The sequence below is a fragment of the Oncorhynchus kisutch genome, linkage group LG27 (assembly GCF_002021735.2).
Source record: "Oncorhynchus kisutch isolate 150728-3 linkage group LG27, Okis_V2, whole genome shotgun sequence".
Classification (NCBI taxonomy): domain Eukaryota; kingdom Metazoa; phylum Chordata; class Actinopteri; order Salmoniformes; family Salmonidae; genus Oncorhynchus; species Oncorhynchus kisutch.
This window is the reverse complement of record NC_034200.2, coordinates 10,321,598-10,344,244: the sequence shown is the minus strand read 5'-3', so window position 1 is coordinate 10,344,244 and position 22,647 is coordinate 10,321,598. Positions and strand designations below refer to the sequence as shown.

The 22,647-nt window shown below is 42.8% G+C and overlaps 1 protein-coding gene across 4 annotated transcripts in view; it reads left to right on the top strand.

Moving 5' to 3' along the window:
* The first annotated feature begins 439 nt into the window (after positions 1 to 439).
* Positions 440 to 22,647, top strand: part of LOC109887801 (uncharacterized) — a 29,278-nt gene continuing 7,070 nt past the window's right edge. The window contains exons 1-11 of one of the 4 annotated variants that reach the window (XM_031807087.1): positions 440 to 580; positions 1,372 to 1,574; positions 1,789 to 1,893; positions 2,129 to 2,224; positions 14,430 to 14,540; positions 14,977 to 15,100; positions 15,264 to 16,224; positions 16,987 to 17,057; positions 17,455 to 20,183; positions 21,133 to 21,275; positions 22,012 to 22,082. In XM_031807087.1, the coding sequence (XP_031662947.1) occupies positions 556 to 580; positions 1,372 to 1,574; positions 1,789 to 1,893; positions 2,129 to 2,224; positions 14,430 to 14,540; positions 14,977 to 15,100; positions 15,264 to 16,224; positions 16,987 to 17,057; positions 17,455 to 20,183; positions 21,133 to 21,275; positions 22,012 to 22,082 (4,639 nt within the window). In that variant the 5' untranslated portion in view covers positions 440 to 555. The other 3 variants (XM_031807086.1, XM_031807089.1, XM_031807088.1) reach the window with 3 other exon arrangements.

The following is a 22,647-nucleotide window of genomic DNA, read 5'->3' as shown; positions in this document are numbered from 1 at the left end:
TTTCTGTTGCAAAACGTTTTGCAAGAGACGAAAGTTTTTGCAACAGAATATGCATCATGAGACCACCCCAGCTATGTGGTAAACTGACTGCCTGGAATGAAGTATTCTCAATTTTACAATTTACCTGCAAGATTGTTTTACGGATTTTCCTCGTCGTCATCAATTTGTTATTTTACACCCGTAAAAAAAAAAAAAATCTTCACCCACGTTTTCCCTCGTCTTTTTAAATCACATTTTCCGCACTTAAAAATCACGTGTTTGGAAGGCCCCCATTTGTCTTTCTACAATTTTGCCTGCAGTTTGAACCATTTGTTTAAACGATTATCCACATAAACACCGTTTCAGAATTTAACGTATCATTATATAGGACATATTACAAATAACAATTGTGTAGCTTAAACATTTGTAACGTTGAAGATGATAACATTGTACAGAAAAACAGGCGTTATTAATGTCGTACTATGCACCGTGTGATGCTGTAAACAAGATTTTCACGGACAGATCTGTGAAGAGATCCACTGTTTTTGGTGTAGCTAATGTTTACGAAAGCACAAAATGCAAACGCTCCGGGAGGAACAGGGTAAATTATTAATATATTGCAATTAACTGTATGGGTGACATGTTCCAGTCTGCATTGCTGCTTCAATTTCAAGCTAGCTACCTTACTAGCTAGCTAGCCAACCACCATCTTTGCCAGTATTCTCGCGGAAATGTGCTATAACAAAGATGGTTTATTTAGTGGCATATACGGACCTTAATTAAATATTTCATCTGAGAATTGGTAAAACATTTGGTTAGGGTCAAGGTTAAGATAAGGGTCAGTTATAGATTTTGGCAAGTCGTTTTGCACGTCAGAACTATAGCCCTTCCCCACTTCTTCAGCCTGAAGCTGAAGCTGGGCCCTGGCTTGAGCCTTGGAACGTGTTTAATTAAACCATAATCAATTTAGTAAAATACCCATAACCAGATATAAAAGCATGCATTAGTATAAGAACTCAAGAATATGCGTCATTAGAAATGTGCAGCTCAGACAGTAATGTTTTTTTTTGTGTAATATGTGTAGTTATATACTGTAATTTCCTCCATAGTATTAGGAATTCTAATAATTTAATAGGTTCTCTATGGCTTCCTCGTTGATCAAGGCTCAATTTTATTCCAAAAAAGGTGTTCCCTCCCACTGTTACTCATTATATATCTGACATGGAGGGAGGGTACTTTTGTTTACACCTGCCTGTATCTAGAAGAGCTGGAAAGGGGCATGAACAAGTGCAGAAAGGGTTGGGGCATTATATACAGTACTGCCCAAGTTATAGTAGCTAGCTTGCTTTTTCATTCAAGTTATGTTTGAATGCACATCATCTTCTCTTCTAGGTCCCCCTCTTCCTCTGTCGTCTCTGCGTCTTTTTGTTCCGCCACTGCGGCTGGTGTGTGCAGCTCTGTGGCAGGTGATCGAGCGGAGAGACATCATGGACTATGGGCTGCTGGAGGAGTTTGCCACCACCGTGTTGGAAATAGTCCCGGAGCTAATGAGTTACAGAGAGAGGGTCCAACTCCTCCTGGGACTAAGAGCACGGGTGAGTGGGGGTGACAAGAGGGAAAGACGTAGAATTTGCCGCTAGGCACAGATCTAGGATCAGTGTACTGTCAAATCTGAAGTTTTATTGAAGGAAACGCAAGATTTTACCTTAGATAAGTATCTAGGGGAAACCTCAACCTACTTTAACATTAAACTCAACGATCACACACACACCTATTGCCATGAATACTTTATTCTCATTTTATTGACAGCTGGTCCTAGAGTTATGTCGCTGTGATGATGAGTTGTGTCGCCCTGACACCGTTCAGCCACACCTGAACAGGATGAGGAGCTGTGTCTCCAATCATAAGGGAGAGGTGAGGACTACTCAGAGAAGGAATCGTGATTCTAATGGCTCAGTTGGTTGGAGTGTGGTCCTTGTAACATGGATCACCGTGCTTATAATGTGGGTTTTATTCCCACATTCGCCTCAAAATACTAAGTATACAGTATGTAAGGCTGTAAGTATATTTGCTAAATGGCATTATGGATAAACATTGTAAAGGATTAACCTATGTTGCTATATTTATCCACTGTGCATTCTTGCTGCAGGTTTCAGATCCAAATGTGGAGGCATCAGAGGCGAGCTTCACGAAGCTGATTGAAACCCTAATGGAGGAGCCAAAGGAGAGGGAACTCTTCTTCCAGGTCAGTGGCTGTGTCCGTGTAAAAGTTCATCTGAGCATGGAAAAATAAAGTTAATTTCCAAATGAAACCATGTCATAATTATCCTTGAAGTCAATATGTTGGAGTTCAGGCTTTATTTGATATGTTTCTCAGTAGGAAATTCCATGAATTCTGACCATTACACAGTAGTCTCAAAAAAGGCTTTTCAGACAATCATATTTCATGGCTTTTAGACAGGGCTCACTGAGCTTGTTTTTCCACTCACAGCTGTCTCCCAGTATTAGTTACAAAAGATGAGATGTTAATGAAACAATCCAAACCAAGTTGATTTTGTTTGCATGTTCTACAGTCTTGTAAAGATAGGGGGTGAATGGGACAGGAAATGTTACATTCATGACGTTTTTTTTAGGTTGCACCTTTCGTCAGATCTTGAAACTTTCTCAGTATAGCTGACGTTCATCAAGGTTTTATATGGTCTATAATTGACAGTGTTGTAGTACTTGAGTCCCGATTTTCAGGACTTGTGACTCGACCATTAGTGACTTGGACTCGCCTTCTCTTGACTTGTATTTGCATTTGAACTGAATAGGCTACTATGGTAAGCAGAATATTAGCAGCATTGGGTGTGCAGAGCAGCGAGGCTTCTGTTCTCTAGCAGTGGGAAGGGTGCGGAACACATCAGCTGGTGAGCTGCACTGAAGCAAGCGATGACTGTGGGGCAGACAGGCAGGCTCCGCTCCGATCATATGCTCCACATCAGACAAGCGACTCTTGCTTCCCCATAATCACCAGTCAACTATTTGATTTTGCCTGTGTGGCTACCCAGTATGCATGGGGTCTATTGTTGCCCCATAGTGACGAAGGTCTTGTTTTGATAGCTACGTGGCTCTACGTGGCTACATTAGCATCAACTATTGTTTTGATTTCTGTTAAAGGGTAGGTAGCATAAACGTAACAACATGTAACATATGGATTTGCATTAGTATGCGCATCAAAAGTCCCAACGCAATTTGATACAAATCAGCTTAAGGTTGCTAGCCAAGTAGCCTGCTAACATTCGCCCTACTAGCCTGATAACATTAGCACTGCGTGAGTCAGCCAGTTGCAATCAACACCTAGCTTACACCTTCATTAAAGTAAACCAAAGTTTACGAAATGCAGCGGTCTAAGGCACTGCACCTCAGTGCTAGTCTTCACTACAGACCCTGGTTCGATCCCGGGCTGTATCACAACCGACCGCGATCGGGGGTCCCATAGGGCGGCGCACAATTGGCCCAGCGTCGTCCGGGTTAGGGGAGGGCAGGCGTCATTGTAAAATAAGGATTTGTTCTTAACTGACTTGCCTAGTTAAATAAATAAAATCTAACCAGTTATCATATAATGTTTCCGGTATATGCAGTTATCTTAGCCAGCAAGCCAGCCAGCTGAAGTTTATTTTTGCCTGCTAGCTAGCCTAACCAGCTAACTAGCCTAGCTAGCCAACCACCACGGTCGACATAGCTAAGTAGTAAGCCAGAGAACAACTAGTCTAGCACAGGCAGGGACCCACAGAACACAACAACAAAAAAGCCAGCAGATAAAAAGTAGAGAGAGCAGACTTATCAATTGACGACTGAGTTAGTTACCAAAGTCAAATAAGAGCCAAGGAGAGGCCTTCAGAGGGAGAATCCGTTTCACCAGTCGAGGGAGAGTTAGCTAATCCAATAGCGATATAGTGATGTAAATCCACATTGAATTTATCTGGTTTATCTCCATCACTGCTGACACTAGCGATGTAGAGAGGTTGCAGGCTTCACATTCACGCTCGCCACAGTTCCTGGTTTCAGTCAGTCTCATTCCGAATCCTGCCTTCCACTGGTTGTACTAAGCAATCAAAGTCCTCTGCGGTGAAATGAGGAACGGCATGCAGTAGACGTGCTCACTGTTTCCATTCTCCAATTCGCTTGCTTGAACCAGACAAACCGGTCCCACTTCAAAGCTAGCTTTTCATTTTAGGCCACAAATGAGTAACCCAGTCTTTGTTGGTATTACAGTGCTAGTACTAGTATTACAGTACTAGCTACTAGCTACAAATGACTGAAAGCTATTAGAACTCTCGCTCGACTACCACTACCAAACGCACAGGGGAAAAAAACATTTTTCGTTGATGTACATAGCTCACCAGCGCTAACACTTGGTTTGGAATGTAATTACATGCTAGCATGGCTAGTAACTAACGTTAGCCAGCTGGAACTAGCTAGGTAGCACTGGTTCTCCATATGATGTTGAGAAATAGTGCATTGTGGGTAGTTCAGAAGATATCTGGAAATAAGTTAATAAAGATGCAAAAACGCTAAAACATACAGTGTATTCAGACCCCTTGTCTTTTTCCACTTCTTGGGTATGACGCTACAAGCGTGGCACACCTGTATTTGGGGAGTTTCTCCCATTCTCTGCAGATCCTCTCAAGCTCTATCAGGTTAGATGGGGAGTGTCGCTGACAGCTATTTTCAGGTCTCTCCAGAGTTGTTCGATCGGGTTCTGAGCACTCTGAAGCAGGTTTTCATCAAGTATCTCTCTGTACTTTGCTTCTTTCATCTTTTTGTTTCTTATGGTCTGAGAGTCTTTTAGGTGCCTTTTGGCAAACTCCAAGCGGGCTGTCATGTGCCTTTTTACTGAGGAGTGACTTCCGTCTGGCCACTTTACCATAAAGGCCTGATTGGTGGAATGCTGCAGAGATGGTTGTCCTTCTGGAAGGTTCTCCCATCTCCACAGAGGAACTCTGGAGCTCTGTCAGAGTGACCATCAGGTTCTTGGTCATCTCCCTCAAGCATGATCAATGGAAACAGGATGCACCTGAGCTCAATATTGAGTCTCATAGCAAAGGGTCTGGATAATTATTTAAATAAGGTATTTTACATTTTATTTTCTAAAAACCTGTTTTTGGTTTGTTATTATTGGGTATTGTGTGTGGATTGAGGTAATTTTAAAAAATGTAATCAATTTTAGAATAATGTAATTTTTCGGGGGGTGAGTCGAGGGGTCTGAATTCTTTACGAAGGCACTGTAAAAACGGATAAGATTATGAATACGAGTATGACAAGTTCGGCACACCCCTAGTAAAAACTCATGCTACCTACCCTTTAACGTTACAATGAGGGAAGTAACTAGCTAGCTATGAAACCGGTACACAGTGTACTTTGTCCCCGCCCCGGAAGTAGCTAGTTATTTTCCAGTTGTTGACAAACAGTTTTCCATAACAGCTAAATAGCTACCTTTAGTCGTTTGTCACCATGGACCTTGTGTGAATTTGGTAGTATGATCATGGGATACCCAATTCACACAGGGTCCATTGTTAACAAGGACGTAACGTTAACAGAAGTCCAATCTGTTGTGGTAGCTACTCATAGTTGACACTAACGTCGCCACGTAGAGCCTGACATGACCAAAGCTATGTGGACAACTGCTCGTCGAATATCTCATTGCAAAATCATGGGCATTGATATGAAGTAGGTCCCCCCTTTTGCTGCTATAACAGCTTCCACTCTTCCGGGAAGGCTTTCCACTTGATGTTGGAACATTGCTGCAGGGATTTGCTTCCACTCAGCGTTTAGGCCTTGCTCGCAGTCGGTATACCAATTAATCCCAAAGGTGTTTCTTGGGGTTGAGGTCAGGGCTCTGTGCAGGCCAGTCAAGTTCTTCCACACCGATCTCGACAAACCATATCTGTTTGGACCTCGTTTTGTGCACGGAGGCATTGTCATGCTGAAACAGGAAAGGACCTTTCCTAAACTGTTGCCACAAAGTTGGAAGCACAGAATAATCTAGAATATCATTGTATGCTGTAACATTAAGATGTCCCTTCACTGGAACTAAGAAGCCTTGCCTGAACCATGAAAACAGCCCCAGACCATTATTCCATTTCCACCAAACTTTACAGTTGGCACTATGCATTGGGGCAGGTAGCGTTCTCCTGGCATACACCAAATCCAGATTCATCCATCTGACTGCCAGATGGTGAAGCATGATTCATTACTCCAGAGAACGCGTTTCTACTGCTCCGGAGTCCAATGCCAGCCGACGCTTGGCATTGGACATGGTGATCTTTGGCTTGTGTGTGGCTTCTCGGCCATGGAAACCCATTTTATGATGCTCTTGATGAATAGTTAAGTGCTGATGTTGCTTCCAGAGGCAGTTTGGAACTCGGTAATGAGTGTTGAAACTGAGGACAGACAATTTTTACGCGCAACACGCTTCAGCAATCGGAGGTCCTGTTCTTTGAGCCTGTGTGGCTTACCACTTTGCGGCTGAGCTGTTGTTGCTCCTAGACATTTCCACTTCAAAATAACAGCACTTACAGTTGACCGGGGGCAGCTCTAGCAGGGCAAAAATTTGACAAACTGATTTGTTGGAAAGGTGGCATCCTATGACGGTGCCACATTGAAAGTCACTGAGTGCTTCAGTAAAGCCATTCTACAGCCAATGTTTGTCTATGGAGATTGCATGGTCATGTGCTCGATTTTATACGTCTGTCAGCAATAGGTGTGGTTGAAATAGCCAAATCCACTAATACTTATGTATATATAGTGTAGCTATCAAAACAACGTCATTCGTCACAATGGGGCTGATGGAATGGACCCAGTGCTTATTGGGTAGCCAAATAAAATAAAATGTATTTATATAGCCCTTCGTACATCAGGTGATATCTCAAAGTGCTGTACAGAAACCCAGCCTAAAACCCCAAACACCTGCAATGCAGGTGTAGAAGCACAGTGGCTAGGAAAAACTCCCTAGAAAGGCCAAAACCTAGGAAGAAACCTAGAGAGGAACCAGGCTATGTGGGGTGGCCAGTCCTCTTCTGGCTGTGCCGGGTGGAGATTATAACAGAACATGGCCAAGATGTTCATAAATGACCAGCATGGTCCAATAATAATAAGGCAGAACAATTGAAACTGGAGCAGCAGCACGGCCAGGTGGACTGGGGACAGCAAGGAGTCATCATGTCAGGTAGTCCTGAGGCATGGTCCTCCGAGAGAGAGAAAGAGAGAATTAGAGAGAGCACACTTAAATTCACACAGGACACCGAATAGGACAGGAGAAGTACTCCAGATATAACAAACTGACCTTAGCCCCCAGACACATAGACTACTGCAGCATAAATACTGGAGGCTGAGACAGGAGGGGTCAGGAGACACTGTGGCCCCATCCGAGGACACCCCCGGACAGGGCCAAACAGGAAGGATATAACCCCACCCACTTTGCCAAAGCACAGCCCCCACACCACTAGAGGGATATCTTCAACCACCAACTTACCATCCTGAGACAAGGCTGAGTATAGCCCACAAAGATCTCCGCCACGGCACAACCCAAGGGGCCCTTCCTCATTGGGTAGCCACACCTGGTTAAGAAACACAAACTGCTTTACGAAATTGAAAACAATAGTATTGAGTTTAATTGTAAAACAACAGTCTAGCTATTTGTTTCTCTCTCTCCTAGAGAAAAAAAGGTTTTTTAATTTGTCATGTACTCTCTCAATTTCCCCCCTGCATCCCATACCCAGGTTTCTTCTGACAAGTCTCCCTTTAGTTTTCACTCTGCAATAAAAAAAAAAACATCCACAAATATCAGTGGGCGATTACAAAAACGTAGCTGAGAAGCTGTTACAATTATTGCAAATAATAATCTCATCAATCTGACAGGCGCAATAGCCAATTCCATATGGAGACCATTCATCCCTTCAAAATATCCTGATTGATTTGACACAACTATTCAACATTGTTAAAATAAAATGTGTGTGAACCTGAATGACTTAATTAGTTTCATAGGCTATTGCATATTGCAGGCAATTATGACCATTGGGCAGGGAGGAAAATCTTTGCGTTACTTCAATGCTCACAGTAGTTGTTGCTGGGCAGATTTATTCTGCCAAATCTAAAGAACCCTGAATCATTTGTTTTGCTTTGAAATGTTTTTCCAGCAGCTGTTGCAAAGTGAGTGGCGCAATGTCAAATATGTAACAGACAACTAGAAGAGAAGCTTGTAAACTCAGACCTACTGACCTGAGCACTTGGACTCGGGAGTCGAGGTTTAGTGACTCGACTACAAGACTTATTGTTTTTCTCTCTTTTCCTTGTCAGTGTCATTTATGATATCCGTAACATGTGGATGTAATGGATATTGCTGTATCATATCTTAGCTTCAGAAGCTTGTGCATAAAATCTGCATTAACATTCTACTTTTTAAAGTGAATCTCACCTTAAGGAACTGTGTTGTGGCCTTCCATGGCTCCCTGTTTTCACTGTGGTATAAAAATGAGGTAACAGGCAAAGTCCCTTTGTCATCCATCACCATCACCATGAAAAGGCAAAGAACTCACAAACAAAGAGGGTGTTGACCTTCATAAATCAGGCATTGGTTTCACTTACCACTATTAGGGCAACAATTAAAGGGAGAGTGACATTGGTTTACCTTGTCCATAGTCTACTTACAGGGTAAATAGCATGATCATTACACAGGTGCACCTTGTGCTGGCGACACAAGGCAACTCTAAAATGTGCAGTTTTGTCACAACACAATGCTACAGATGTTTCACGTTTTGAGGGAGCATGCAATTGACATACTGACTGCATGAATGTCGACCAGAGCTGTTGCCAGATCATTTTATGTTAATTTCTCTACCATAAGCCACTTCCAATGTCGTTTTAGAGAATTTGGCAGTACGTTCAACCGGCCTTACAACCGCAGACCACATATTACCACGCCATCCCAGGAACTCCACATCCGACATCTTCACCTGCGGGATCGTCTGAGACCAGCCACCCAGAAAGCTTATTAGACTGTGGGTTTGCACATCCGAAGAATTTCTGCCCAAACTGTCAGATACAAACTCGGGGAAACGAATCTGTGTGCTCTATATATATTTTTGTTTATAATAATAATGGGGAGATAATGGGGAATCGAATGGGAGATGGCTGATCTCACTCTGTTGGAAAATGTGTCACATGCTGCATTTCGCAGAGAGTGTGTTTTTAGGCGGGTGGGACTTTTTTGTTGTTGCAGGAATTACAGATTTCATTTCCCAAAGCCATTTTATTGGATTTATGCCCAGATGTAATACCTACTTTAGAAAGGCAAACAAATAAAACGCATGCCATTCCGGTGCACATCCAAGTGCTATCCACTCTGGTTTTTGGCAACATTATTTTTCAGCTGGAGCTTGCCATTGGTTTGGCATCTCACAACCCTAGATGAGCTGATTCATGCCAGCTGTTTTGGATGTAATCATCAGCAAGGGTTACAGTTGCATCCAATTTCCATACACCGTCACACAAAAGGTTGAAGTCAAGAGGGGTTTGTTTTCCATCAACGGTTTCTCAAATACGATCAGAGCAATAGATGATACCCCACGTCTCGATAAAAGCACCATCCCAAAACGGGTTCAAATACGATCAGAGCAATAGATGATACCCCACATCTCGATAAAAGCACCATCCCAAAACGGGTTCAAATACGATCAGAGCAATAGATGATACCCCACGTCTCGATAAAAGCACCATCCCAAAACGGGTTCAAATACGATCAGAGCAATAGATGATACCCCACATCTCGATAAAAGCACCATCCCAAAACGGGTTCAAATACGATCAGAGCAATAGATGATACCCCACGTCTCGATAAAAGCACCATCCCAAAACGGGTTCAAATACGATCAGAGCAATAGATGATACCCCACATCTCGATAAAAGCACCATCCCAAAACGGGTTCAAATACGATCAGAGCAATAGATGATACCCCACGTCTCGATAAAAGCACCATCCCAAAACGGGTTCAAATATGAACAGAAAAGATTTCCGCTCAATGAATGTCATATGTGATGCCCAAAAGACGCTACTGAATGTGGTGGCCAGGTGGAACACACGACTCGCTCATTCTGCAGAACAGCAATGATGGCCTTCGCTTACAGGAGGGAGCTGTTGAGGATGGATGGCTTATTGGTGAGTGTTGCCTACTCATATGAAGTATATTTGACATTGCTAAAGCAACTTGATTTGTCCTAATGGTTCTCTCTCTTTGTAGGAGACAGGTTATCTGTTAAAACCCTGGCTGATGACAAGGGTGGGAAATTAACTTTTTGGTCCACCAGCCACTGCGGCAGGAATATGAAAACAATTCTACCAGCCAATCAGATTTTTTTTATCAGACAAAATGTTTTTTCCATAATTACACCAAAGAAAATCACAAAAACATGGATGAGCACGCTTTCTAATGTTTCAAAGGCAATACATGTACTACTAGTAAGACGTAATGGGGTATTGCTTCATTTCATTTTTATGACTTTAACCAATGTATGTTTAAAATAAATCATTTAGATCCAATGATAAAAACAAGAACATCAAGAACGTCTACAACTGAACATCAAGAATCAACAAAGTGCCTGCCCTGCCACAAAATGCTGAGTGATACGACTTATTTATTTATTATCATAGCTCAGGGCTCGACGCTGACATTTTTTACAAGTACATGATGTGCTCCCAAGTAGAAATCTTAGACTAAAAGTTAATGAATCGAAGTTTTTGGTAGTGATCCATTCTCAGTCAAGCACAATCATTAGATGAGACAACAATGTTTCATCTGGCCTTTCAAGGAACAGGCTGCTACTGTGGTAACTTGGGTAACTTGATTTAAAAACAAATCTCAGACTGCGAGATGTCTTCCCAGCAGCAGACAGTTGCAGCAAATGAACATTGAAAAACAACCTGGCATGTGAACAAAACAATGCCAAGAGCCAAAGCACACTTTTAGTAGCCTTCTACATGTGGGCTTTGGATAAAAATAATTAAACTCTGTGTGACCACCCGCCAACGTGGCCTGTGAAATATACTTTCTAACCGCCAAAGACAAAAATCTACCCTCATTTGGGTAGTTAATTTCCTACCCCACTGATGACGGCACAGGAGAGGGCCTGTGAGAACAGGCCCATGCACTTACAAGGTCCATGGTGGAGCACACAATTGGCATTATCAAGGGTTGTGCCTGTGCTTGTCTTCTGTGGTAGGGGCGCATTGCAATATTTGTACATTTTTAATTTTACCTAGGCCAATTACCAATAAGAACAAATTCTTATTGTCGATGACGGCCTAGGAACAGCGGGTTAACTGCCTTGTTCAGGGGCAGAACGACATATTTTTTTACCTTGTCAGCTCGGGGATTCGATCTTGCAACCTTTCGGTTACTAGTCCAACGCTCAGACCACTAGGCTACCCTGCCGCCCTGATATTGACCAGAAAAGGCTTTGCCATATTGTAATGGCTTGTAAGTGTGCTCCAAAATATGTCCATCAAGCCTGGCCTCCCTCTACAGCAGGTGGACCGAACTGACGACCCTATGCATAAATTACATTTTGTAGTTTAGATGAATTTTTTAAATCCATTGAACGTTGGATTTGCACATGTGACCAGTTGCTTTAGTGAATCATTTATGTTATTCAATGCCTCACTCAATTGATTGTTTATTTAGAGGATGGAGTTATTGATCTCGTCTTGTTTTTTCAGGACCGTGTCAGTCGGCACCGTTGGTTCCCGACTTGATGTGGCACTGGCACGAGTTGACTTCCCCTGGTTGGCACTGTCACCAGATAACTCCCCCTGGGTGGCAAGGGGACTGCATCTCTGCGAGTCACTCTCTGCAATAGACGCTCTTTTATGTGTATTAATGACATTGTCGTGTTATTGTTTGATTCATTTTGTTCCGAATCATTAGCCTACAATTATTTGTTTTAAACACAGGACAACGAAAAAACAATTTGTTTTCAATATCGTGATCAATAAATATGAATTGAATGAAATTGATATGCTGTATCCTTACCTTCAACCTGAACTTGCGATGGCCCCCCAGTAGTATCCCTTACAGTAGTGGTTCTAACCAGGGGTACTAGGAGCCCTGGGGGTACTTGACCAATCCATTGGGGGGTACTAGAGAAGATTCATGTGACCATAGACTTACTGGTAAAATGCACATTAGGGGGTATGCACATTAAAATGCACATTAGTTGGTGGTACAGTAACCGGAAATGGGTTGGGAACCACTGCTGTATCTCGTATGATGCCGGCAATTCTTAGTTCTAGAGGAGAGAGGCTCATCTCACTCAAATAAAATGTTATTTGTCACATGCGCCGACTACAACAGGCGCAGTAGACCTTACAGTGAAATGCTTACTTTCAATGCAGTTTTAAGAAAAACGCCTACAAAAAAATGTGAAATAAAAGTAACAAATAATTAAAGAGCAGCAGTAAAATAACACTAGTGAGGCTATATACAGGGGGGTACCGGTATAGAGTCAATGTGCGGGGGTACAGGTTAGTCTTGGTAATTGAGGTAATATGTGCATGTCGGTAGAGTTATTAAAGTGACTATGCATAGATGATAATAACAGAGAGTAGCAGCAATGCAAATAGTCTGGGTAGCCATTTGATTAGATGTTCAGGAGTCTTATGGCTTGGGGGGTAGAAGCTGTTTAGAAGCCTCTTGGACCTAGACATGTTGCTCCGTTACAGCTTGACGTGCGGTAGCAGAGAGAACAGTCTATGACTAGGGTGTCTGAAGTCTTTGAACATCTTCAGGCCTTCCTCTGACACCGCCTGGTATAGAGGTCCTGGATGGCAGGAAGCATGGCCCCAGTGATGTACTGGGCCTAAGGCACTACTCGTGCCTATTAGTGCCTTTTTGGCATTTAACTTAAGATCAAACCACTTTACTTTTTCTCCACTGCTGACCGGCATTCTGAAGAGGCAGCATTCACTGCAACTCCTACTTTCTCCCACACTATGTTTGTACTTTTCCTGGTCAAGCCACAACTGAGTGAGCCAAGTAAAATGTTTTGGTTGCACTCAACCTCTAACACTAGCAGCTTTTATTACAGTCTTGGATCAACAGCAACAGAAATCATTTCTTTTTGTGGTTGAGCCATTTGTATTTCATGGTACGGGGTTGTATATTCACAACGGGCTTTAAAGAGATGATTTTCATCATATAATGGTTAACTATGGGAGTTTCAAAATGCAAATGGCAAAGGCTGTGCACAAGCACTGAAAACAATGGTAATCGACCACCTGTGTGTGTGTGTGTATGACGCTCGTAGGATTGTTTGATAAATCACTATGCATACGAATATTCTAAATTCCTTCCGTATGTATTGTTTTAGAATAGTTACGACGTAATATTGATAAATGAGTCCCCTGGAGTGTGCTACGGCAACGGCATTGGCACTTGGAATGAAACTGCTGCGAGCTTCACATTCTACCTGGTCACCTCAATCAAAACGGCCTATTTTTGGGGCGGATAAAACCATGAATTTGATCAACAGTAAATTGCATAATCCACATGATTCCTCTACCCTGCCGCTGTACCTTCCTGTTTCTCTGGAGCCGGCTGCTGTAATGAGTGAGTTCTGTAATGTTCTCACCCCCCACCCCCTGTGAGTGTATAACATTTCAAAATACAATTACTGGGGTAAAAAACTGCTTTGGAAACAACTAGTTGTCCATATTAAAAGAGAGGATGGTCAGCTTTCTGCAGGTATAACTTTGTAAATCCAAAGTGTGCAAAATGAAGCATCGGCCATTGCGAGTGCACTAGGGAGGCCTCATTGCTAAGTGTTTTTGGTACATTACCTTTACACTTGCGAAATGCACTCGTTAAAAATAACTTCTGTGATCTCCATCTTGCTAGTTAATGTTTTCTGTTTTATTTAAGCGGATAAGGTTGTGACGTAGGCCGTGGCGTGTCCGCCATTGAAACCAGAACCTAGGTCGGGTGTTCGTAGTATATTTTAAAACACCAGGATGTCATACTCATTGCGGCTTTTCGTCTAGTAGAATTCGCTGCACACGATTGAGGAAGATAATCAAGATAAGGTGATGCGCTGTATCAAAATGAACCAACGGCAGGAATCGACTCAATCGAACATTAGATGAGGTTTTCTCAGTATGAATACGCCTGGTACGTTGATATTTGTTGCTTACTGCATTCGTTTTTACGTAACAGTACGTTCTGAAAGTGAAATGATTGCATTTCATTGCTTCCGATTCCAATCTGGTGCCAAGTGAGCCATTCATTTCAATGGAACTCGTCCCCCGTCCCCCCCATGAATAGCAACCCAATAACCAAATTTCTAGGCTTGTGTTAATAGAGACATACATTGATGTATGTATGTACTTTTGACTGTCATCTGCTTGTCCTGTATTTTAGAATGTTTTTCCAGAGGAGTTTGGCCCCAAGTATGACTCAACACTGCAGATTCTGGTGTGGGAGTTCCTGTCCAGACTGGAGAAACTGTTTCCTCCTCCAGACATTAAACAGGTATTATTGTACTGTACATCATTTGAGGTATGCATTACGGATGGGCATTTCTGTGTTTGAGTACTCAAGTACTTACTTACATGTCAGCGTGAAAGTGGGATGAATGCAAAACGTTTACGGTATGCTATCGGTTGCTACAATTTCTGGTTGTTCTGATACAACTGAAAACGGAATGTAGCATTTTCACTGCACTTGACATATATCCCACAAATAATGAACACGTCTTGGAGTTTGAAATGTTGTCTGTGGTTTTAATGTAGACTGCTACTTAATAGAATTTGTACATTGATTGTTATCAATCAAATACAAACCTAGAATCAAGTGCTTGCGCACCATCCCCAGTATGCATGCGGATCTCAAGTAATTATTTGGCCCAAAGTGCCTTTGATTCCCGTCAAGACTTTGAAACGCCATTTTTACTTTCTCCACCTCTTAGACTGCATCGTGGCTCAACCTGGCCCCTGCTCTCTTAGAGGAGTGTGTGCAGTCTGTGGCTCACCCTGAGCCATTACAGGCACTCCTCCATCACCATAAAAATGGAAAACAGTTAGACACCAATGGTAGGTGGGGTACAGGATTTGGAAATAATTGACTTGCCTGTTTGCCTGAATTTCTAATATTTATGGATAGAACGGAGGGAATGCAGGAAATGAAGAAAAAAAGTTCTCATTGATCTCAATAGTTATTCCTGATGTTTACTCGTGATGCTCTCCTTGTTTCTAGCTCTAAGGTCCACTGGTGGTGACTACATCCTCTCTTCACTGTCTTCCCCTTCCTCTGTGAAGGAAGAAAGTGCCTCTTACCAAGCTGGCCCAGAGAGACAGTCCTATCCCACCATGCAGGGATATCAAAGCCCTTTCCCCTGTGATGAACCAGAGATGAGCTGGGACTGCCGAATGGCAGATTGTAGGGTCTGGACTGTAAAGCCACCAGCTGGTTCTGCTTCTGTGGAGGTCGAGGTCGAGACTATAGACGACGCCTCTGATATAATGGTTAAACGCAAGACGATCGTCAAAGAGTCGATCAAAGAGACTAGGAGAGAAGAAGCTGTTCTCTGCCCTCAGACACGCAGCGGGCTGAAAACCAGCCGCTTGACAGCTGCCTGTCTGCGCCGTCAGCCTGTACTGCGTTTGAACAGGCTTGACATGAACAATATGCCGTTCCCCAAGTCCTTGCTAACACTGATTCTAAGGAGGGGGAGACTGCAGGCCGAGGCGACGAGACGCCCAGGACCGAAAAGAAGAGGCAGAAAGAAAAAACGGAGACGAGGACGTGGTGTTGCAAACGAGCAGATTGAAACAGACACACTGGACGTAAGTGACACGCCGCCACCCAAGTCATCACTAACACTGACCCTAAAGAGAGGGATAGTGCAGGCTGAGGCGACGAGTTCCCAGGTACCGAAAAAGAGAGGCAGAAAGAAAGGACAGAAAATGGGACCCGGTATCACAAGATTACAGATTGAAAAGGTTGGAGTACATACGCTTGACATTAGCGATATGTCATTGCCCAAGACCTCGCTAAAGCTGATCATAAGGAGAGGGAAGCTGCAGGCCGAGGCAACGGACGGAAAAGATAGACAGAAAAGAAGAGGCAGAAAGAAAAAATGGAGGAGAGGACGTGGTGTCAGAAATGAGAAGACTGAAGCAAAGGGTGTGAAAAGAGAGCGGTCACCTGAAACGGAGTGAGTGTCCAGCTGTGTAACAGACGTATTCAAATCCAGGCCTCGAGGTCTGCAGTGCTGCTGGTTTTCTTTTCTCCCAGGTAGTAAATTGACTTATTAATATAATTGATTGATCAGAGAATACAGTCACCTAGTGTACAGAGAGGACTGAATCGGTCCCTGATTCGAGGGGTATTAGGGGAAGGATGAAAGCCAACAGTGGTGCAGACCTCAAAACCCAGATTTGAAGGCCCCTACAGTATTGGCTACCCAGCAAACCAAAATTGGTTCTATGAAAGTTCCCAGAATATTTGTTAGGTTGCCACAAATGTTCTCATAACACAAAAATTGTCCAGTTGTACTGATGATTATACAATGTTTGTATAAAATATTTGCCTGCTGTTGCAAGAACGTTCCCAGAACGTTGCTCTTATATTTTGCTGCCTCACTATGTTCTGAAAAACATTACTGGTACATTTTGTTATTACATAACCTGGAGAACGTTTGGGGAATGTTCTGTGGTGGTTGTTACAGATGTTGTGCACAACATTTTAGTGAATGTTAGAACATTCCATGGGTATTTCATTTAATACGTTTTCTGAACAACAACAAAAAAAACGTATGAAAAACATTATTTTCAATGTGTTTGCAAAGTTAACCTAATGTTATTTATAAACCCTAGCTTTATGGTCTGGGAATGTTCTCAGTTTGCTGGGTAGGACCTTGGCAATGAACTCGACGATTGAAAATCATAACTGACTTTAATATTTGGACTCTTCTCAGGGAAGATGCCGAACTATCAGATAATGAACTTTGGACCACTGTCAAGAAAGGGGCCACTGTCGATGAGTCTGGTAAGAGAAGTTCCTTAGTGAGTGTAGAGCAGTGAACATCAAGCTCCTTAGAGATACAAAACTCCTGAATAAAGAAGAAGAAACTAGAAATGACAGGCTTAAAGATGCAAAGAAAGTGGTTACTAGACCTAAATGTCCATGATATTCTGCTGTGAGAGTAGCTAAGTGCTTATCATTCCATTGCGAGTTCAGTAAACACTTCCTCTGCATCTATAAGGCTGCAGTACCTTGTTCTTTATTTTAGGAAAGTTCTGTATCCCTTCACTTTATTGAGCTTTGTTCAACTGTGGTCTATTCTATTTTTATCAAGCACCAGATCTGTCTTGTGCTCTTTTACTTTGATTGAGTTCATGTCAATATGGAGATGTCTTGCTCACTTCTCTCTTTTCAACACTAGGTGGAGTCCGTCCTTCTCCTCATTGTCCATCATCTCATAAGAGGGAGGAGGAATTGCAACAGCCCATACAGAACTTTCACTCAGAGGACCACAGTGGTCATATGGCCAAAGGGCAGAACAGAGAGGAACGGTCAGAGAGTGTACCTCAGGACTCTCTAACTCCTGAGCCATCCAAGATCTCTCACAAAAGAAGCTTCCACTCTGAGCAGCACAGAGGACATATGGCAGAAGGGCAGAACAGAAAAGAACGCTCAGAGAGTGTACCTCAGGACTCTCTAACTCCTGAGCCATCCAACAGCTTTCACAAAAGAAGCCAACGCTCAGAGGAGCACAGAGGACATATGGCAGAAGGGCAGAACAGAAAAGAACGCTCAGAGAGTGTACCTCAGGACTCTCTAACTCCTGAGCCATCCAACAGCTCTCACAAAAGAAGCCAACGCTCAGAGGAGCACAGAGGACATATGGCAGAAGGGCAGAACAGAAAAGAACGCTCAGAGAGTGTACCTCAGGACTCTCAAACTCCTGAGCCATCCAACAGCTCTCACAAAAGAAGCCAACGCTCAGAGGAGCACAGAGGACATATGGCAGAAGGGCAGAACAGAAAAGAACGCTCAGAGAGTGTACCTCAGGACTCTCAAACTCCTGAGCCATCCAACAGCTCTCACAAAAGAAGCCAACGCTCAGAGGAGCACAGAGGACATATGGCAGAAGGGCAGAACAGAAAAGAACGCTCAGAGAGTGTACCTCAGGACTCTCAAACTCCTGAGCCATCCAACAGCTCTCACAAAAGAAGCCAACGCTCAGAGGAGCACAGAGGACATATGGCAGAAGGGCAGAACAGAAAAGAACGCTCAGAGAGTGTACCTCAGGACTCTCAAACTCCTGAGCCATCCAACAGCTCTCACAAAAGAAGCCAACGCGTCAAAGCATGCTCTTTCTGTGGCAAGACTTTCACTGACACACTGGGCTTGACAAGACACATGCGATCTCACATTGAGCAGATGTCACATCAATGCACCCAGTGTGGGATAGACTTTGAATTCAGTGAGGACTTAGAGGAACACCAGAAGCATGGCTGTGAGATGAACAAAAAGGATAATAGTGAGGAAAATGGTGATGACTACTGTGGGAGAACTGTACAGCAAAAACCTGATCTGAAAAAAAAACCTGAGCTAAAAAGAGACAAAAAACCTGATCTGAAAGGAGGCAAAAAACCTGATCTGAAAGGAGGCAAAAAACCTGATCTGAAAGGAGGCAAAAAACCTGATCTGAAAGGAGACAAAAAACCTGATCTGAAAGGAGACAAAAAACCTGATCTGAAAGGAGACAAAAAACCTGATCTGGAAGGAGACAAAAAACCTGATCTGGAAGGAGACAAAAAACCTGATCTGGAAGGAGACAAAAAACCTGATCTGGAAGGAGACAAAAAACCTGATCTGAAAGGAGACAAAAAACCTGATCTGAAAGGAGACAAAAAACCTGATCTGGAAGGAGACAAGAAACCTGATCTGGAAGGAGACAAGAAACCTGATCTGGAAGGAGACAAAAAACCTGATCTGGAAGGAGACAAGAAACCTGATCTGGAAGGAGTCAAAAAACCTGATCTGCAAGGAGACCTAAAACAACATGTGAAAGGAGACACACAAGACTGCTCCATAAAGTGCCATGTGTGCGGGAAAATAACTACTCGTATGCTGGGCTTGCGAAGGCACCTTCTAATTCACTTCAACAATGGAGCATACAAGTGCTCTGCATGTCCAAAGACTTTTATATCAAATGCTGATTTGAGATCGCACCTGAGATCAAAAAGATCTTGCAGGGAGAAATGTTCTGATGAAGTAATTACTACCGGGCACCACCTCAAATCTGTCCCTGGTGAGTACAAGTGTCCTTACTGTGGGGACACTTTCCAGCTCCCAGATGATCTGAGAGGACACACAAAAGACTGTTCCAGAAAGTGCCATGTGTGTGGGAAAACTACTGCTCGAATGCTGGATATGCGAAGGCACATGTTAAAGCACAACAACAATGGCCCATACAAGTGCCCGGTGTGTCCAAGGACTTTTATATCCCATACTGATTTGAAGATGCACCTAAAAACAAAAAAACTTTGTCGGGAGAAATGTTCTGATGTGATGATGAATGAATTACTCTCTTCAGCAGATGGTAAATGTAGGGAAAATGTCAATGAAGCAGGACTCATGACAAGGTGCCAACAACCAAGCTCTAACAACACAGCCAGGCCTTTGAAGAGCATTGAAGAGTTCTTTGAAGAATTCTCTCATGACTTGCAGCAGTCCGATAACAGCATAAGTAGTGAAGTGAACCTGAATAGCCTGAATAGCCTCGACGAAGACTACAGTGACGAGATCAGTCAATACCAACCCATGAAGGATGTTGACCTGAATTGCCTCCACGAAGACTCCATCATGACCACTGAAGACTACAGTGACGAGATCAGTCATTACCCACCCGTTAAGGACGTTGACTTGAATACCCTCCATGAAGACTACAGTCAGGCTGAGATCAGTCAATACCCACCCGTTAAGGACGTTGACCCAGTGGAGGACAGAAGGTCTGTGGATGATTCAGGGGGAAATGAGATGGCCAATGACAAAGAACCAAACTCAACCGAATGCTTAACAGAGGAGCAGGTGTCCCACACTGAGACATGCCCTCTCCAGGATTCTCAATCAGAGACGAGCGGAGAAGTGAAGAACGAGATACAGGTGATACCGGTATCAACAATAGATACGACAATACTAAAGGCACTGCAATTTGAGGTTTTAAGAAAATGATGGACGGCAACAACTTCCTACCACTTTCCCTATATTTAATTGTATTGTATGGCCATAGCTCTCCTAAACCTGGGGCTGTATTCACAAAGTGTCTCAGAGTAGAAGGGATCTAGAATAAGTTTTTCCTTTCAGATCAGAATAACTAAGAGGAGCTGATCCTAGATCAGCATTCCGACTCTGAGAAGCATTAGGAATATGGGCCCAGATTGGAAGGCAAATGGAGCACCAACATGTTGCTGTAACCGAGTGAGTTCCATCTCATCCTCTCTCTGTACACAACCCTTGGCACCGAAGTCAACCGTGCTGACAGACGGAGCTTGTTACTCAATGAGAAATAGTTGCCGTGAGATCTCGGCGCGGGTGACATCACCCCATGACGGCTACCAATTCCAGCCTGCTAGTTCCACACCCACTACACTCACTCCCTATTAGTCTGCTACAGCCGATTTGTAATCTTGAGTCACGGCACCATTGTGACAGAGTGAGTTTTGTCCCCACCTGGGGGGCAAACTCTGTGTTGCCTTTGGACTGGGCTGAAATGACATTACTTTTGTTGTTTGTTTTTTGTTTTTACTTCATGTAAAAATGTGACAACTATATCTTTCCCCTTTCTCTCCCTCGCTATCATTAAGTCTCCACTTTTATATCACTTTTATAACACGTTAATATCATGTGATGTCACTGTATACTGTAAGTTACTTTGGATAAGTGTCTACGCCGTCTAGTATTATCTATCTAGTATTATCGACATGTTTATCCGCCTTGTTTTGAAGTTTTACATAGGTGTGATACATTTAAATTCATTAAAGAAAACTTATGAAAAGGCATGGCTTTGAGTCAGACTGTGCATTTTTATGACTATCATATATATTGTATACAGAGAGGGAAACTGCAGGCTGAGGCAACGGGTTCCCAAGGACAGAAAAGAAGAGGCAGAAAGAGGAAAGAGAGAAGAGGACGTGGTGTCAGAAATGAGAAGACCGAGGCAAAGGGTGTGAAAAGAGAGCACTCACCTGAGACTGAGTGAGTGTCAGCTGTGGAACAGACGTATTCAAAATCAGGCCTCAAGGTCTGCAGTGCTGCTGGTTTTCTTTTCTCCCAGGTAGTAAATGGATTTATTAATATAATTGATTGACCAGAGAATACAGTCACCTAGTGTACAGAGAGGACTGAATCGGTCGCTGATTCGAGGGGTATTAGGGGAAGGATGAAAAACAGATTTAATGTCGCTACAGTGGTGGCTACGCTGCAGGAAGTGAAATCGAAAGCAAGCTATAATATATTGAGAGATAATTCACTTACATTTTTTTATTCATTTTTCTCTACCAAGCTCAATTATTTAACGCCATTGGCAGATCATTTTGCTTATTTTAACTTTAAAAAAGGCTTAATACAAGATACGGTCCTGTGTGGCTCAGTTGGGTAGAGCATGGTGCTTGTGGGTTCAATACCCACGGGGGACCCGTACGAAAAAGATGTATGCACTCACAACTGTAAGTCTCGCTGGATAAGAGCGTCTGCTAAAAATGTCAATGTTATTAAAGGTAAAAAATATTGAAATGAGATAAATTACTTCTATTATGCCTTTTTTTTGGTTAACATAAGCCAAATGATTGGCCAATGACGTTATATAATTTAGCCTATCACTCAATATAAGATATTATGGCTTGCTTAGATTTCACTTTTTGCACTGTAGGATCTTGGCAGTGAACTTACCCATTGAAAATCATACCTGACTTTCATTTTGGTCTGTCCTCAGGGAAGATGCTGAACCATCAGATAAAGAACTTTGGACCTCTGTCAATGAAAGGACCACTGTCAATGATTCTGGTAAGGAGTGTTCCTTAGTGTTTAGAACACTGAACGTTGAGCTCCTCATGCAGAACTTCTGAAATAAAGAACAAACTGTAAATGACAGCATTAAAGATGCGGAGAAAATGGTTCCTATACCTAAACGTCCATGCTATTCATGCCTAGTGCTTATCATACCCATGCGAGTTCCGTAAACACTTTCCCTGCATCTACAGGGAGCTCCAAAAGTATTGGGACAGTGACACAGTTTTTGTATTTTTTTTGTCTCTGTACTCCAGCACTTTGGATTTGAAATGGTACAGTGGTACCACTATGAGGTTAAAGTGTAGAGTGTCCGCTTGAATTACGAGTTTTTTTTAAATCAATCTATATCGATTGAACAATATAGAAATAACAACCTTTTTTTGTACATAGTGCCCCATTTTAGGGGACCAAAAGTATCGGGACAGATTCACTTATGTGTATTAAAGTAGTAAAAAGTGAAGTATTTGGTCCTATATTCATAGCACGCAATGACTACATCAAGCTTGTGACTACAAATCTGTTGGATACATTTGCTGTTTGTTTCAGTTGTGTTTCAGAT